Here is a 17,009-nt window from a genome sequence, read left to right on the forward strand (position 1 = left end):
CTCTGTGAGGTGGATAGTCTTCCTTTTTTTTACAGACAAGGAAGCTGATGTGCAGGGCTCTGGGTTACACTGCAGGCAACTAACTGGCAGGGCCACAGTATGAATCCATGTCCGCGGGGCTCCACGGAGCCTTTACAAAATCCCTCCCTCCTCAGCCGGAGTCGGTGTTCGCTCCCCTCTGGCCTCCTCCTTTAAACACCGGCATGGCCCTCTTTCCTCAACGGCCCCCCCTCCACCACCGCTGATCCCGCAGCCTACCCACGCGGTCCCCACCCTCGCCTCTCCGATCCTAGATCCTCAGCGCCCCCCCCCCCCGCGCCCCCAGCTCCTCTTTTCCCTGGAGATCCTAGCCCCCCCTGCTCCCCAGCCGGTGCCAGGCTCCGGGGCCAGGCGGCTCGGGTCTCGGGACCCCCCTTAGCGGCCCGGGCCCCCTCGGCCGCGCGGGGTCCGGCGCGGTGCAGTCTGGGGGAACATGGCCGCTTCCGGTCTGCCCCGGCGGCCGGCGCGGACCTGACCGCGGCCGCCTCCCGGCGCACTCCGCCCTCCGCTCTCGGGGCTCGGCCGCCGCGGAGGCCCCATCAGCCTAGCCGCCCGCCGCCGCCGCGCCATGGAGAAGAGCTCGAGCTGCGAGAGCCTCGGCGCCCAGCCCGCCGCGGCCCGGCCGCCCAGCGCGGACTCGCTGTCCAGGTACGCCGCCGCCCGCCCCGCCCCGCCCCGCCGGCGCCCGGGTGGAGGCGCCCGGGATGGAGGCTGCCGGGGGTGGAGGCCGCGGTGGGATGGAGGCGTCCGGGATGGAGGCTGCCGGGGATGCAGGCCGCGGGGGGTGGAGGCGCCCAGGTTGGAGGCTGTCAGAGGTGGAGGCTGCTGGGGGTGGAGGCTGCCGAGGGTAGAGGCTCCCAGGGTGGAGACGCCAGGATAGAGGCTGCCGGGGGTAGAGGCTCCTGGGGTGGAGGCTCCCGGGTTGGTGACTCCCGGGATGGAGGCGCCCGAATTCCTCTCCCCGTACTTGGAAATCACTTCTTCCTCTCCCTCTGGGGCGTGGAGGGTGAGGACGAGGAGGTCAAAACTCGCTTTCTCGACTAGTCCACCTTTCTTCGTTTCTCCCCTGTCGATAGCCCTAGTTTATTACTGTGTCTTTCATTTTACGATCTGTTCTTGGCCAGCCCTCCCCCACTCTGCCACCTCTCGTTTCCTGCCTTTTTCTCTTTCCCCAAGCCGTTTTCAGTGCTCCTCTCCATCCTTTCTTAATGTTTTTGGTGTTTGTTTACTTGCCCAACCCTTTCCTTTCTTTTTCAGGGCTTCTTGTCCCTCACGCATTCCCTTACTCTCGCTTTCTCTCCCCATCCCCCAGTCTTCCTTATATATGTAAATAAACACGGCCCCCTGCACTTTCCTTTTCCGAATCTTCCAGCTGGAAGTCTGGATCTAGGACTCTGACTAGTTTTTATCCTCAGTGATTGTTTGAAGACGGCAAAATGAGTGGTAGTTTTCATCCTTCTTGGGCGACCAGTTCTCCAAGTAGTCACTGCTCTAGTGACAGATGGGATTTTTATCCTTGAATTTTAAGGAGGGGGCTTTATATATCTTTGCTGAGAGCTGTTGTGAATATTAACCAGACATCTTTTAGAGGCAGTCTTTGGTTTTAAAATAGTAACTTAATATTTTAGTAAGGAATAGTATTTGCTATATAGAGCCAATGAAATCAGGTTTCTTCCCACTTAAAAACAGTCTAGTATTAGAGAGTTATTATATACTAACTTACTGGGTGAGAGCACAGTCTTCTTTTTTTTCCCTCTCTAGAATAAGTTGAAATTGCCCTCTTACTTTGGACTCTGACGGATAGGGATGGTACTGTCTTTTTTTCCCCTATCTGTGTTCAGTGCCTTATTGAGGAACCTTTGATCTCATCATTCTAAATTATACTTTTCCCTTTATATACACACACCTTCTAACCTGCCTGTTTTTATAGAATCCTTAACAAGTACACTCTTAATTGTTGGTTTGTCTTTTCTCCTAGGTCATACACTGCTTTAAGGCAAAGACTGTATCAATCATTTCATATCCCCAGCACTTAATAAGACACTGCATGTCCCAGTTGCCAAGTTCTCTTTTGAATTTGTACATTGAGTTATCCAGGAGAGAGGATCTTTTCTTTGCATTTGATTGTGTATATTGTACAATTGTTTCAAGTATTTCTTTGTGTGTGTGTGTGTGTGTGTGTGTGTGTGTGTGGTCCTGGGGATTGAACCCAGGGGCATTCTACTGTGAAGCTTCACTCCCAGCCCAATTTTTATTCTTTATTTTGAAACAGGGTCTCACTAAGTTGTGGAGGGCCTCACTAAGTAGCTGAGGCTGGCCACGAACCCAGATCCTCCTGTCTCAACCCCCTCATAAGTACTGGGATTACAAGCGTGGGCCACCACGCCTGGCTGTTTCGAGTATTTTCTATTACTATGAAATCTAGAAAGCTGAGAATTTACATGCTCAGCTGTAAAGTCATTCACAAAACAAGTTGGAAATTACAATTTTACGGGAATGTTACAAATGATAACTACTGTTTAGAATGGAATATAACAGAAACAGAGGAGGCAACTAGTATTCTCATCCAAGGGAAAGGACTCAGAACCACAGGTGACATCATATAGTACCTTAAATAGGATTGGAGTACTGAAAATCAGGAGGCTCCTGTGCTAGAATCGGCTAGTTATTTGGCCCATATCATGTAACCTTCCTAATCCGCAGTTTTCTCATCTTTTAAAATATGGGCGTTAGCTGAGTGTGGTGGTGCATGCCTGTAATCCCAGTACTAGGGAGTCTGAGATAAAGGGATTGCAGGTTTGAAACTCAGTGAGATTCACATCAACTTAGTGAGACCCTGTTCCCAAATTAAAAAATAAAATAGAGCTGGAGGTGTGGCTTAGATATAGAATGTCCTTAAATTCAGTCCCCAAGCAACACACACACACACACACACACACACACACACACCAAAAAAAAAAAAAAATGGGGGTTGATTCTAGAAAAATCTGTCAAGTCTCTTGGAACTCTAAAATTCTTTTTTTGCCTTTTAATACCTATTGTTGATTACTAAGGTATTACCTTTACAGAAAACTTTTGGATTTTTGAAATTACACTAAGTAGGTATCATCAGTTCTTATTAAAAACTAGTCTACCACTCATACATTTTCTGAAAATGAACATAAAGTCCATCATATTTAAAGCTTATGTATGTATCTTTGTCATGCATGGTGGCGCATGCTTACAATCCTAGTTTTTGGAGAATGAGATAGAGCTGGAGGTGAAACTCAGAGGTGGAACACTCCTGGGTTCAGTATTCAATACCACATACACTCACAAAGTTTATACATATAATTTTACTTTTGTTATAAATTACGTTACTGATATATGAACTTGAAAAAAATTAAGAATTTTGACTATAGTAAATTATAGCCTCTTCTCTAGTAAAAAATATAAGTATGACTCTGTTTTCCATAAAAAAATGCTAGCTTTTATTTCATTTTGGAAAATGGTATTTATTGAATATTCTATGATGTAGAAGTTATTGTGCTTAATTCTTTCATATCTTTCATATCATTAATCATTACACCTGTTTGTGGTAATCGACAGCATATAATAGCTTTATTATATGCACACTTGTTAGAGAGCTTACTTTTAAGCTTAATTTAGGCTAACAAACACAGCTGACTTTAATGCACAACCAGTATGGTTCTATTAGCTATGTTGTGTCTATCTAGACAGTTTATTTTTAGTTGTTTCAGTAGTCTATGACAAAGCAAAATATTGATGTTTTGTCTATAGTAGCTTAAGTGTTTAGCTGTACTATCACCCTTAAATTATAGTTTATTTTTATACTTTTTACTTTTATACAAAGAGTCATTTAGAAAATTTTCCTGTGAATTAGTTTGAATATATTTTGCAAATAATAGGTAATGATACTATGTTGTGTGTTACAGAATGTCTTTTACACCACAGATTGGCATAAATTTCTGCTAAGTTTAGATGTAAGGAAAAGTATGCAAAATATGAATGCTTCCTGTTTATTAGAAAATGGAAACAATATATCTTTCTCTTTACCTTAAAAACCTTCAAACTTGTAACTAAAGTTGATAATATACCTATCTCTAGTTTCTTAAATTCTATTATGAGATGAACTCAGTTGAAATAATATGTGTTATGTTTAAATGGGAATTGATATCTTAATCCTGTATGAGAAGTAGTATAAATACTAATCTGAGAAAATAATACACTAACCCATTTGATTGCCCATTGTGTTTTGAAAATGACACACTATTGAACTTGAAGTTGAATGAAAGGCTGTTGGACAATCTACTAAGTATACATTGAGTCTGTATATGTGTGTGTGTGTGTGTGTGTGTGTGTGTGTGTGTGTGTGTGTACACCTAGTCATTTCAGAGTAGCTGTCGCGTCTAACTTTGCCTTGTAGATTACCACAGGCTTGATGCCTTTGGTCATAAAAGAGAAATTTATTTTTCACATAGTTGTTTTCTAATCAGCTATAGTTATATCATCTTGTATCCCTAAAAACGTAGTACTCTTTGGTGCCTCTTGATTTTCCTGTAACTCAGCAAAACTGTTAGCTCTTGTATATCCTGCTGTTTTCCTTTCTTAGCACATGTCCAGCTCCACAGAGAGAGTTGTGAAAAAATTCACTTCAGCATACAGATAATCTAGCTGTATTCCATAATTTTATTACTGTCTTTCCCTGTTTCTTGATATAAGTTGGACTCTGTGAAATATAAATAAAAACATTATTATAGGTCACATGTGAGCTAGGGTAGGCCTGTGACTGTATAACAAGTTGTATAGCAGAATCTGACACTCTACTGGTGATATTTTTCCATTTTAGTCCAGTTTTCTATTTTTCATTTTATACTAATACAGAATGTACTGCTTGAGTAGACTTCTTTGATTATTTTTGCTTTTTACTTTGAATAATCACATGTTAAGATATCTAGTGTTAAGCAGATATGCTCTGTGAATAGCTAAATAATGCATGGTAATTTTATTTTTTGTTTCATTCAGTAGATTAAGAAGTTTTTTTCTGTTGAATTTGGCCTGAATAGTTACAACTTCAGGTTCAAGATGAATTTAATTTTATGTGAAGCTTCTTGATATCCTCAGTGGATTTTATCTTTTTATGCCCTGTCCAGTGTATGTTGAGGTTATTATGAGCCCTTCACCTACCTTTTTTCCTTGTCATTTTATCTAATGTGTATTTCTTTTATCATATAAACCAAATGTTCTTGTTAATTCTGGGCACCACTTGTCATTAGCACTTGTCAGCATCATGTGTACATTTTACTTAGTTTAAAAAACAAGGGGTGGGGTGGGGTACAGTGGTGTACACTTGGAATCCCAGTACTTGGGAAGATGAGACACAGGTTCATATGTTCAAAGCCAGCCTCCTCAGGGTAGGGAGGCTCTCAGAAACCTAATGAGATACTGTTTCCAAATAGAAAATAAAAGCAGCCTTTTATTTTATTTTTAAAAATTTTTATGTGGAGCAAAAATAAATAAAACTTTAAATTTTTTAGGAAAAAATGAAAATAAAGTGTAAATATAGTATTTGCAGGTTAATGTATGTGCTACCCTACTGATAAGCAAAATAAACTTAGCAAAATGAAAAGCCAAAAAAATAAAAAAGAATCAGACTGGGGGCAAAGTTTGTAGATAGATTGCCTCTAGGTTCAATCCCCAGTACCAAAAAACCAAAAATAGCAGTAAAAAAGGGAAGTACACATACTCAAATTTTAAGTAGTCTCTGACCAGTTGCATTTTCAAGTGGATGTATTTCTTAAAATTATTATTTTAAAGCAGCAAATTCTGTGTTTCTATTTCCATGAATTTTGATTATACATACAGCCTGAAGAGATAGAAGAGTTCCCAGTGTTTCTAAAACACATTTTGTTGCAAGGTCAAGGTCTCATCTTTGGGTTCATCTTCAGGGTCATTTAAAGGTGATATGTTGGCTGGAAATATGCTTTGGGGTTGTTTTTCCAGTAGTGGTAATGGATTTGTCCAAATCACACATTCTTATCCATTCACACTGGGACACTTGGCATGTCTTTTAAGGCACTGGCCACAATTAGTGTTAGGAACTATAGCCGCAGAACCAGGGGAAGCTCCGTGCTGAACATACACACTTGGCATTTTAGTACCTTGCATCAGGCACTGAACATGCTGATGTTTAAGACTTACTCATTTTGGATTTATTATTTCAGGACTGAAAAAAACTTGAAAGTTATTTTATATAATTAATCAGTAGCTATCTTCTAGATTCTTCAGAAATGCTATTTAAAGAGATTAATTACTACTCAGCAGTATGCAAGGTAATACTGAAGTTGAAATTGGGTCCTGTATACTTTTTCTTCTTCTTTGCTCTTTATGCTGTCTTTGCTAGTTTTCTGTTACTCTAGATGAGTAGTTCCCACAGTATGATCCCCCAGACCAGTAGTATTAGCCATTAGGAATTTGTTAAAAATGTAAATGCCATTTATTTACGTATGTATGTATGCATGTACATATGTATGTACATACTGGGGATTGAACCCAGGGCCATTCTACCTCCAACCTACACCCCTAGCCCTAATTTTTATTCGTAATTTGAAATAGGGTCTCACTATCTTGTGGAGGGCCTCAATTAAGTAGCTGATGCTGGCTGTGAACCCGCCATCTATCCTCCTGTCTCAGCCTACCAAGTACTGGGATTGTAAGCATGTGCCACCATGCTTCACAAAATTCCTTTCTTTTAAAATTTTGAGACAGAGTCTCTCACATTGGCCTCAAACATTTGATCCTCTTACTTCAGCTTCCCTAGTAGTTGGTATTATAGATCTGTACCACTCTGCTAGCCAAAAATTTAAATTCTTGGGCTTTTTGTCAGAGCTAACTGAATTAAAAACCCTGGGGTAGGGATTGTGTTTTAATAAGCCCTCCATAGGCTTCTTGATGCATGTCAAAGTTTAAGAACCACTGCCTTTCTTTTCCCATCAACATTAGTTGAAACATACTAAATTAGTGATTTTATTAGAGGTATTATAAACATGTTATTTGAGAAAATTTTTGTAAACATGTTGACTGAAGTAGTAGAAGGTAAAAATCATATATTGATCATTTATTATATATATATATAATTTAAAAAGGAATTTTCTAGAGTTTTTCTTTCTCAGCCATTACTAACATCAAAATTACAGGTTTTAGGCATTTTTCTTAAAAATAGACTTTTATTGAGATACATTATTGGTAACAAGCATTTTTAAAAAACTTTCATAAAGAAGAAATTCCAGGAAGCCATCACTGAACCAATGAAACCTGGATTATGCCCAAGGGAAGGAAATAACCTGGATACAGATGTCCAGAAAGCAGTAAGCTTATTTTGGAAAGCTGCCAGGTGAATGCTATTGTATTCAAAGTCACCAGAGCCAAAGATTGCATGTGATCCAGGATTTGAGTAGTGGAAATTCTCCAGATTTCAGTGTGGAATATTTTCCCTTTTTAAGGAAAATGGTTTCAAATATGTAAAGTACTTGCTATCTTTTTGTCTTATGACTCTGTTAAATAAGTGGATAGTATTAAACACTCTTACAGAGATGATAATCAAGGATAGGGAATGATTTTATAAGCCTGCTTTCCACAGGAAGTCAGGTTAAAAATAGAACTCTAGAAAAAGATCAGATTGTTACAAGATTATTAAAATAAAAGGGACTATGAAAGATGCCTACTTAGTGAAAATAATAACTTCAAATCCTTTTCCTGTAGCTTTCTTACACAGAACCAATTATGCTTATCCTTCTACTGTGTCTATATATGTACTGATGAGACTATTGAAGAGCAAGTGTCCTAATTCTTTCCTTGTCCAATACATAGGCCCTATGGCAGTAACCACTGAAACATTTTCATTTGTTGAAAGGCTCTTACTTGCTATGAATAACTCTTGGGTTCTTTATATATTTATTAGTTTAGATTAAGGCCAGATACTGTGTTTTAAATATGATACACATGAACCTTAAAAATGTTTTTATATATAAACTTCGAAAAGTATAAATACTAATATTTGGAAAATTCTTACTTTATATCTATGTTTTATTTATTTATTATTTAAAAGAATTTTTGTGGTACTGGGGATTGAACCCAAGGGTATTCTACCTTCAAGCTACATCCTCAGCCCTATTTTCTTTATTATTTATTTTGAAATAGAGTCTCATTAAATTGCAGAGGGCCTAATTAAGTAGTTGATGCTGGCCACAGACCTTGATCCTCCTGTCTCAGCCTCCCAAATGCTGGGATTACAAGTGTACGCCACCACTCCTGGCTAATTTTTATTCCTACTTATTTTATTTTATTTTATTTTATTTTGCAGTACTGGGGGTTGAACCCAGGCCGTTATGAATTCTAGTCAAGTGCTTTATTTGAGCTCCATCTCCATCCCCTAAAATTAGATTTTAGATTTAATAGAGTATAAGAGAACATCCAGACTAAGATCTATTGATCAATCTCTCTAAAAATTTTAACCATATAAAAGCTCAGAGATCATCAAAATAAATTGAATATGGTGGATCTGAGTATCAAGGGCCCTGGTTCTTCATGTGTTTTATATTTCAAGGTGACCTTTTGAGCTCAAATCGCTGTTGGAGCTGTAGTCATTGCATCTTCTGGAAGAAAGGAAGGACAGTGTAATCCTTCTCTTTAAAGGACTCTTAGCAGTTATATGTGCTTTTTAAGCTCATTTCTGGTTGACCATTACCTGGTCCCAAGGTCATGGCTAACTACAAGGGGAACTTGGATATGTAATCTTTTCTGAGTCCTTGTGCTGAGCTAAAAATTGGAGGCTCTTCCACAGAGGGCATAGGAGAGAATCAATATTGGGGACAATCAGCAGTTTCTCCCGTGCTAAACAAATGAATCATTTAAAAGCAAGAAAGAAGCTGGGTGTGATGGGGCACTCCTGTAATCCCAGTACTTGGGAGACTGGGACAAGAGGACCACAGGTTCAAGGACAGTCTCAGCAAGTAGTGAGACTTTCAATAATCTAGCAAGACCCTGTTTCAAAAATAAAAATAAAATAAGACTGGGAGCGTAATTTTGAGGATAGAATGCCCCTACATCCAATCCACAGTACCATAAAAAGACATTTTCCCAATTAAAGTCACATATACTCTTAGATTTGCGCATGTAATGACCAAAATAGAAAACACACTGAAAAAGAGAAATAATGTAGTGTACCAAAAAAGAGACCTGTATCTTGGGACACTTTGAATTCTGAGTTTAATTTTGTACTTCTGTATTATTTTGGGCTAAATTTTTATAATTCTAATCTAACGACCATAAAGAGTGCTCCTAGCTGGGCGTGGTGGCGCACGCTTGTAATCCCGTGCTTGGGATGCTGAGACAGAAGGATCAAGCAGTTTCAAAGCCAGCCTCAGCAACTTAGTGAGACCCTGTTTTCAAATAAAATATAAAAGAGGTCTGGAAGTATAGCCCGGAGTTAGAAAGCCCCTGGGTTCCACCCCCAGTACCACAAAAAAAAAAAAAAAAAAAAAAAAAAGTGCTCCTAGACTTAATTGCTAGATTATGGCAGGTTGTGGTGGCCTATACTTGTAATCCCAGTACTTGGGAGGCTGAGATAGGATGATTCCAAGTTCAAGGCTGGCCTTGACAACTCAGCAAGACCTTGTTTCCAAAGAATGAAAGAAAGGGGTGGGGGTGTTGTGGGTGTAGCTGAGTATTTGTAGAGTGTTTCTGGGTTTAACATCCAGTACCCGAATAATTAAGTAACTAGTAGTAATTAAGTAACTAGTAGCTAGGCTTTACAATGACAAATAGAAATCAAATGGAGAGCTATCAACTGTGCTATTTCATTTATTATTTCATTTGAAGACCCAAGGAATTACATAGTAAGGTAGTGGTGGTAACAGTTTATGACATAACCTAATATCAACCTCTTATCTTATGAGAGAAAATGCGCCAGGCTCTAGTTGGGCATTTACTATTATTTTGGCTTTAAGCATATGGTCTCCATATGGGAAATAAAGTTGTTCATCTTAGGACATGTTAGTTAATGAATGTTTTTGCCAGTATTTTGTGTTTGCTTTTATGTTCTTGACCCTAAACTTTTATTGAAAATCCAGAGAAATCAGTGTTTCGTGGATTCTTTTGTCACCTAATTTAAATATCTATATCTTAAGATTGTAATTTAAAACATTTAGGAGTGAGGAAAGAAAGGTAGATAATTATCCACTGGATTGTTGGGACATTTATTCATATAAGTCAGAAGGTTTAATAGTAGTAAGTCAACAATATGCCCATCTTTCTACTCAGCAAAATTTTTTCCTGATAGCAGCAAATGAGCAATTGTGGAATTTTGTCAGGATTTTGTGTTTTAGTAAAAGGGAAAATAAATGGCTCAGATTAGTTTTTATAATTATTACTTTATAATAAATTTCTTCAGCTCAGCCAGAATGCCAGCAAAGGTCAAAAATAAATTTTTGCATGGTGCATGTCCTCTGCTAGAGAATATTCTTACTCTACCAAAAGCAGTGGCTAAAAACTAGAAACACTTGTGAATCTTTGCTTTTCACATGGAAAAGAGCTGTTGTAGTAATAGATTAATATTGAAGGGTCCGAGAATCGCCCACCAACCCAAATATCGAAGGACTTACAAGAGATGTAAAATGCACGCAAGGTTTATTGTGCTGCAGCTCTGTCCCTGCTAGCCAGGGGTCGAATTTCGACCCAGGGCTCACCTCACAGTCTGGATTTATAGCCCCAGGAGGGAGTGGTTACAACGTCAGAGCCCGCCAAAAGTCTGAGCCTGCCAACCTTAGAATACAACCAATCAGATACAAGGACAAACAAGTACAACCAATAATTTTTAAAATACATCCACACACGTCAGAGACTGCTAAAGACTGCTTATCTCCCTTATGGTATGTGTTCGTTCCCTAGGGCTGCATTTCCCACCCACCTTGCCTGGGCCAGGCTTATCTCTGCACTGAAGAATCTGCCTGGAGAGCAGATTAGCCTGGCCTTGTTTGCTGATCTAGCTCAGAGATATGGGGATGGGGTCCCATTTACAAAGACCTTGGCCGGCAAACTGGAGATTAGAGACTTTGACCTTGTGGGTCCCCTGCCCTCGTCTTTGAATCCTGCAACCTGGGCAGCTGGGCTTATGGATCTTCACTCTATTTCCAATCCTACCTTACTTCTATATCTTGACTCTATGTTTTAATAACTTATTTCTAATCCTAATATGGAAGAAGACTTCTCTAGTTAACTTCTCATACTGGGGGGAAAGCGCTTCTTCCAGCCTGCTTTCCGGCACCCCTACAATATTAATATATACAACATAATATAAATAATAGCACTTAAGATTCACTGTGTATTTACTATGTGCTGGGCATAGTGCTAAATCTCTCTTACCCATTGTATCATATACTCCTCAACTATATAATGTAGATTCTTAATTTTTTATTTTACAGAAAAGAAGAGATTGGAGAGAATAGTTTGATATTGAATCAGGTCTGTTTGACTTGAGGGTCTAGGTGCTTGAAGCAGCTGATCATGCCTGAGGATCTGGTGTCCTTGGTCCAGGCCAAAACTTTGTGATAGAAGGTAGTCCCCAGGGCAGGGTGATTGGGTGGTAGTAATAAGGAGGAGAATTTTCCTGACATGATGCCATTCTGGAGAAGAGTAAAAGTATACAGTATACTGACAAAGTGAGAGTAGGTGGGTTTGGAGAAGGTACTTTAGCTTTGAATTTTTTTTTTTTAGATAGAATATAGGATACTTTCTTTCCTGTGCCTGATGATTAAAAGAGTAGAATTTTTATTTAAAAGAATAGCCTTAATCTGGGCATAGTGACACAGATTTGTAATCCTAGTCTTTGGGAGGTTGAGATAGGAAGGTCACAGGTTCAAGTACAGTACATGCTAACTTAGGGAGACCCTGTTTCAAAATAAAAATAAAAAATAGGGCTGGATGTATAGCTTACAGTTAGAATGTCCCTGGGTTCAATCCCCAGTCCTACAGCCACAAAACACAAAAAATAAATAAAAATAGTTTTACATTTTTAAGATCAGATCTGTTAGGAAGCAAGTAGGTAATACCAAAGCTTCTACTCCTTATCACCTGCCCTCACAGGTTGCACGTAGTAATTTGGAATACTTAAGTCTAGGGTTTCTTAAAAATTTGAATTCCCCTAAGTTCCTTTGTGTTTGTTTACAGTTAATGTGTTAAGAGCCATTGACATTTGAAGATCATCAGAAGTGAAGATAAAACATCTCAAAAATTATAATGTAAGTGAATGGGAAAATGCAAAAATGGACAGAAGTTAAAAATGTCAACATTGTTTCTGGAATCCATATATTATCTAAAATAAAATTTGTGCATATAAATAAGTAACCAGCAGCTTGAGACTTCAATCCCAGTTTCCAGGTTCAGTCCTTAAAACTCTATGTTGTCTACTGAAAGGTTGAACTGGGGGTGTTGGGGTTTGGAGAGACTGCAAAGGAGGCAAAGCACCCACCGAGGTAACAAAAATCTGCTTTAATTTGAAAGAACTAGGCACCTTCGGGGTTTGAGGTGAGGGACTGAGGAGGCATCTGCCTCGAGAGTCCTGCCTCGTAGTCCAGATCAGCCCGCTGAGTCGCCCACGTGGTTACCAGAAATGGTCCTGCTTTTAAGCCAGTATTTTGGGGGGTGGGACTAAGCATTCTCTCTCGCAACATCTGTAGTCTTCTGATATCTCCACTTCCAGGATTCCTCCTCCTGTCCCAGCTGGCGATCATGTGGGGGAGGGGAGGGACCCAACTTATAATCTACTACCTAGGGAAGATAGTAATTAAGTGTCAGTTATCTAGTAATTTTCCATTAGAATTTCTTTGGCTTTGTGTCTACTCTCTTCTTTTTCCTACTAAGTACTTTGCAGTTTAAATTGAGAAGTTAATAAGGATTCGTGTTACATTTAAAACTATTTGTATAGGGACTATGGTCTTTTCTTTCCAGTTACTGATGTGATTGTTATTTCACCTGAGTTTAATTTTGCTCTTATTTTTTATGTTTCTCAGCCAAAAATATAACCAGTTACCAACAAGCCTTCTCCCTCCTTCTTTTCTGCTTTTTTAAAGTTTCCTGTTCCCTTTCTCCCTTTCTTCCTCTTAAGATAAATATTTATTTAGTATGCACTATGTCCTGAACACTATGCTAGATCTTGAATTCCTAAGAGCTTGGTGCTAAGACCAGTAGTACTGTCTTTTTATAGTCTTAGGGGCATTAGGGGTCATTCAGTTAGAGTTTCTCAGGTGTTGCTGAAGGCCCACCTGCATATTTCATCACCTGTGATCCTTGGTGCACTTTTAGCTTCCTAGGTTCCAGCCTAGATGTTCTGAAGCATTAGGAATGGGTGCAGGAATCTGCATTTAAAAGTTTGTAAATCATTGATCCACGTGCTTCTTAGTTTATCCAACTCTGAAAGTTTACAAATGAGGGAATGGACCTAGAGAAGTTTAAAGGCACAATAAATGTTAGGCCAAGTTAGTGTTTTTTTCCTTCAATGCCAGAGGTATTTAGTGCTTAAGGTGATCTACTGACTCGCAGTTTTAGATTTTACCAAGTCATATTATGGGTATTTTTTTTATAGCTTTGCTATTATTCATATCTATAGAACTCTCCCTTAATACCATATATGAGATCTCAAACACCTCACTACTGGAACTGAAAAGATAACTGAAAGCACATATGGGTTATGTACACAAAAAAATGTACTGCACTTCAACCAGATATGTGACTGATTATGATTTTGAAACCATTGTGTAATGGTCTTGGTAGAGGAAAAACATATCTCTGTTTTTTGTATCCATGACATGATTTTTACCTGGACTTTAAATTTTATGCCTCTGAAAAGGCAAATCATTGAAAAATGAAATAGTAGGCACAAATTTCAGAGCGTTTTATAAATAGGTGCTTGGTAAAATGTACTGTGAACATTTTGGTGTTAATGCTTTGTTTATTCCTTTGGATTCTGTGATGCACACTATTTAGAAGTAGTTTTGTTTTGTCCAGAATTCAGTGCTTCATATACCAAGCCAGAGGATTTAAATAACTGAAATTAATTTATATTTGTATACTACATTGTTGTAGTTGATATTCATAATATCTCTGAGGGACTGAAATATTTTATGGTATTTTTGAGCTATAAAAGTCAAATTAATTTTATTATCTCATATATTGTCTTGTATAGTTTGATAGTTTCTGAATTATAGTCTCATATCTGTAATGCAATTAGTGTCATTGTTTGGAAATATTCTATAATGTGTGAATTACTAGGAAGTTTAACCATAAGATGCCAATACTCATTTTTTTTGAATTTTTGGGACATGTTTTATTTAAATTATTTTTCAAATGTTATTTTATTGTGTTTTTTTTCGCTATGTTGGGGATCAGACCCAGGGCTTTATTATTTTAAAATAATTTACTAATTTCTAATGAACTAATTATATTTTGAAATTATAAAAATTCTTTTCATTAATTTGTTCTTTTTGTGACCATAGACTTAAATTTGTAAATATAACATCTCTAAAAAGGGACTTTATCATGTAGTGTAGCTCCCTCTATTTTTTTTTTTTATTGGAACATTTAAACTTAAAGGATTTTCCCCAAAATTGAACTTTTATACATGTTAAAATACTCTTGTGAGCAAACAGAATGACATTTATAATATTTCTATGATATGTGTGAAGTGTTTTGAACTGTAAAGTGTCATACATGTAATCTCTTATTGATTACTACTTTGATGACACGTTCAGAGTTTCTTCATGACGTAGTTGAAAAATGCTTACATTTATTTATTTATTTATTTATTTATTTATTTATTTATTTATTTGCTACTGGGGATGGAATTTAGGGATATTCTACCTCTGAGCTATAGCACCCCCAGCCCTATTTTTTTGTCTTTATTTTGAAACAAGGTCTCACTGAGTTGCAAAGGACTTCACTAAGTAGCTGAGGCTGTCCTTGAATCGTGATCCTCTTGTCTCAGCCTCCCAAATGCTGGGATAACATTTTACCACCACATCTGGCTTATTTCATTTACTATCAGAAAGAAAAATGCATGCATTGTCACTTGGTTCATTCATTCGTTTGTTCATGTATGTATGTATGTATGTATGTATGTATGTATGTATTTGCACTGGGGATTGAACCCAGAGACATTCTATCTCTGAGCTAAATCCCCAGCCCGATTTTTTTTTCTTATTTGGAAACAGGGTCTCACTAAGTTGCAAGGCTGGCTTCAAACCCGCGATCTTCCTGTCTCAGCCTTCCAAGTACTGGGATTACAAGTGTACACCACCACGCCTGGCTTCTTTTATTTTTTATGCTCAGATTAATTGAGTTTTCTTTAAGCATGTGATATTAGAATAGGTACTTTGTAGGTTACCTAAATTTCTCTATCACTGTGACTCACAGTGATAAATCCAGATTGTCACCTTAAATAAATATATAGACTAATCAAGATAATACCATATTTACACCAATTTCTGTGGAATAAAATGGGTAATGAATGAATAAATGTATGAATGAATATTCAGTATACTACTCAGGAATATCAGAGTAACTGATAGTAAAGTTACTGTATTTTGGTGGAGTTTCTGTAGTCCCAAAGCTGTTTTATTTATACCGCCCATTATTTCTCATAACAGCCATGTGAGTTAAGTCTTATTTGACAGTCAAGTAACTGAGGCTCAGAGAAGTGACATGATTGTCCAGCTTCCTCACTTATGAAATCTCTGGAATTTGAATTTTGAGCTTAATGCCATGCTTTTTCTACTCCCAACATAAGTGATAACACAGAAGTGCTGACATTTCCTGGGGCATATATTTTGCTGTTTTGAAGATTTTTGAGAATATTGGAGACTTGATGACAGGTTCACCTTGTCCATTCAGCCTACTCAGTGAATATTTCTCTTTCAAAGTCTGACTCAATTCTTCTAGTCTTTAAATATTTAAAAGAAGTGCAGCTGTCTTGGATAAAAGACTCATTTTCAGTGTGGCTACCAGCATGTACTACCTAAAATTATGTGAGTGCTAAATTTAAAAGAGGGTGATTATGATTTTTAGAAGTATGTTGAAGTATATCAGTAGGAAAAATTGTGTAATGTGATACAGCATGATCTAGTAAGAAGTCTTAAATCTTTTTAGCCCAGATTCTTTAGTTTTGATTCTGTTATTTAACTCTGGCTCTGGATGAGTCACTTGATTTTTCTGAGCCTTGATTTTTTTACAGGAAAAAGGCAAAATGTTAATCTACTTTTACAAGTTTGTTGTGGGACCCACATATACTGATTGATGATGATAATGATTGAAACAATAGCCAACACCTATATAGGGTACAGCATGTTCAAGCATTGTTTTAAGTATTTTTAGATGAATTTAATCCTTATAAACGCTTCCAAGTATAAGAATTACCAGTATTTCCACTTCATAGATGAGAAAATTGAGGCATGCAGTAGTTCAATAACTTCCTCAAGGTCATGCAAAGTGGTAGAACCAGAATTCAGTACTAGGCAGTCTAGTTCCAGTGGTGGTGGTGTGGTGCATATGGAAGATAATGTGTCAGAGAGCACTTGGACTTTCCTAAAGGGCTGTGATATATATAGTCTGGGGATGAAACCCAGGGGTATTGGACCTCCAAGCTACACCCCCTGCCCTGTTTTTTATTCTTTATTTTGAAACAGGTCTCACTAAGTAATGGAGGGCCTCACTATGTAGCTGAGGCTGTCCGCAAACTGCGATCCTCTGGTCTCAGTCTTCCAAATGCTGGGATTACAAGTGTGTGCCACCACACCCAGCTTTATAAAAATTTTAAAGATAAACATTTTCTTTATTCTTACCATACAAAAACAAGAAAAATAATAATGTCTTGAAATATTGACACTTAGTTTATGATTCCTAACAACCAACTAATATAGTAA

The 17,009-nt window shown here is 38.1% G+C and overlaps 1 protein-coding gene across 3 annotated transcripts in view; it reads left to right on the forward strand.

Annotated features, from left to right (window-relative positions):
• Positions 1–607: 607 nt before the first annotated feature.
• Positions 608–17,009, forward strand: part of MTMR2 (myotubularin related protein 2) — a gene marked incomplete at both ends in the record, with an annotated part of 78,764 nt that continues 62,362 nt past the window's right edge. For all 3 annotated transcript variants that reach the window (XM_080718836.1, XM_080718837.1, XM_080718838.1), the window contains one exon: positions 608–687. In XM_080718836.1, the coding sequence (XP_080574962.1) occupies positions 608–687 (80 nt within the window). The remainder of the gene's footprint in view (positions 688–17,009) is intronic.

Source organism: Muscardinus avellanarius, assembly GCF_963383645.1.
Source record: "Muscardinus avellanarius genome assembly, chromosome: 1".
Classification (NCBI taxonomy): domain Eukaryota; kingdom Metazoa; phylum Chordata; class Mammalia; order Rodentia; family Gliridae; genus Muscardinus; species Muscardinus avellanarius.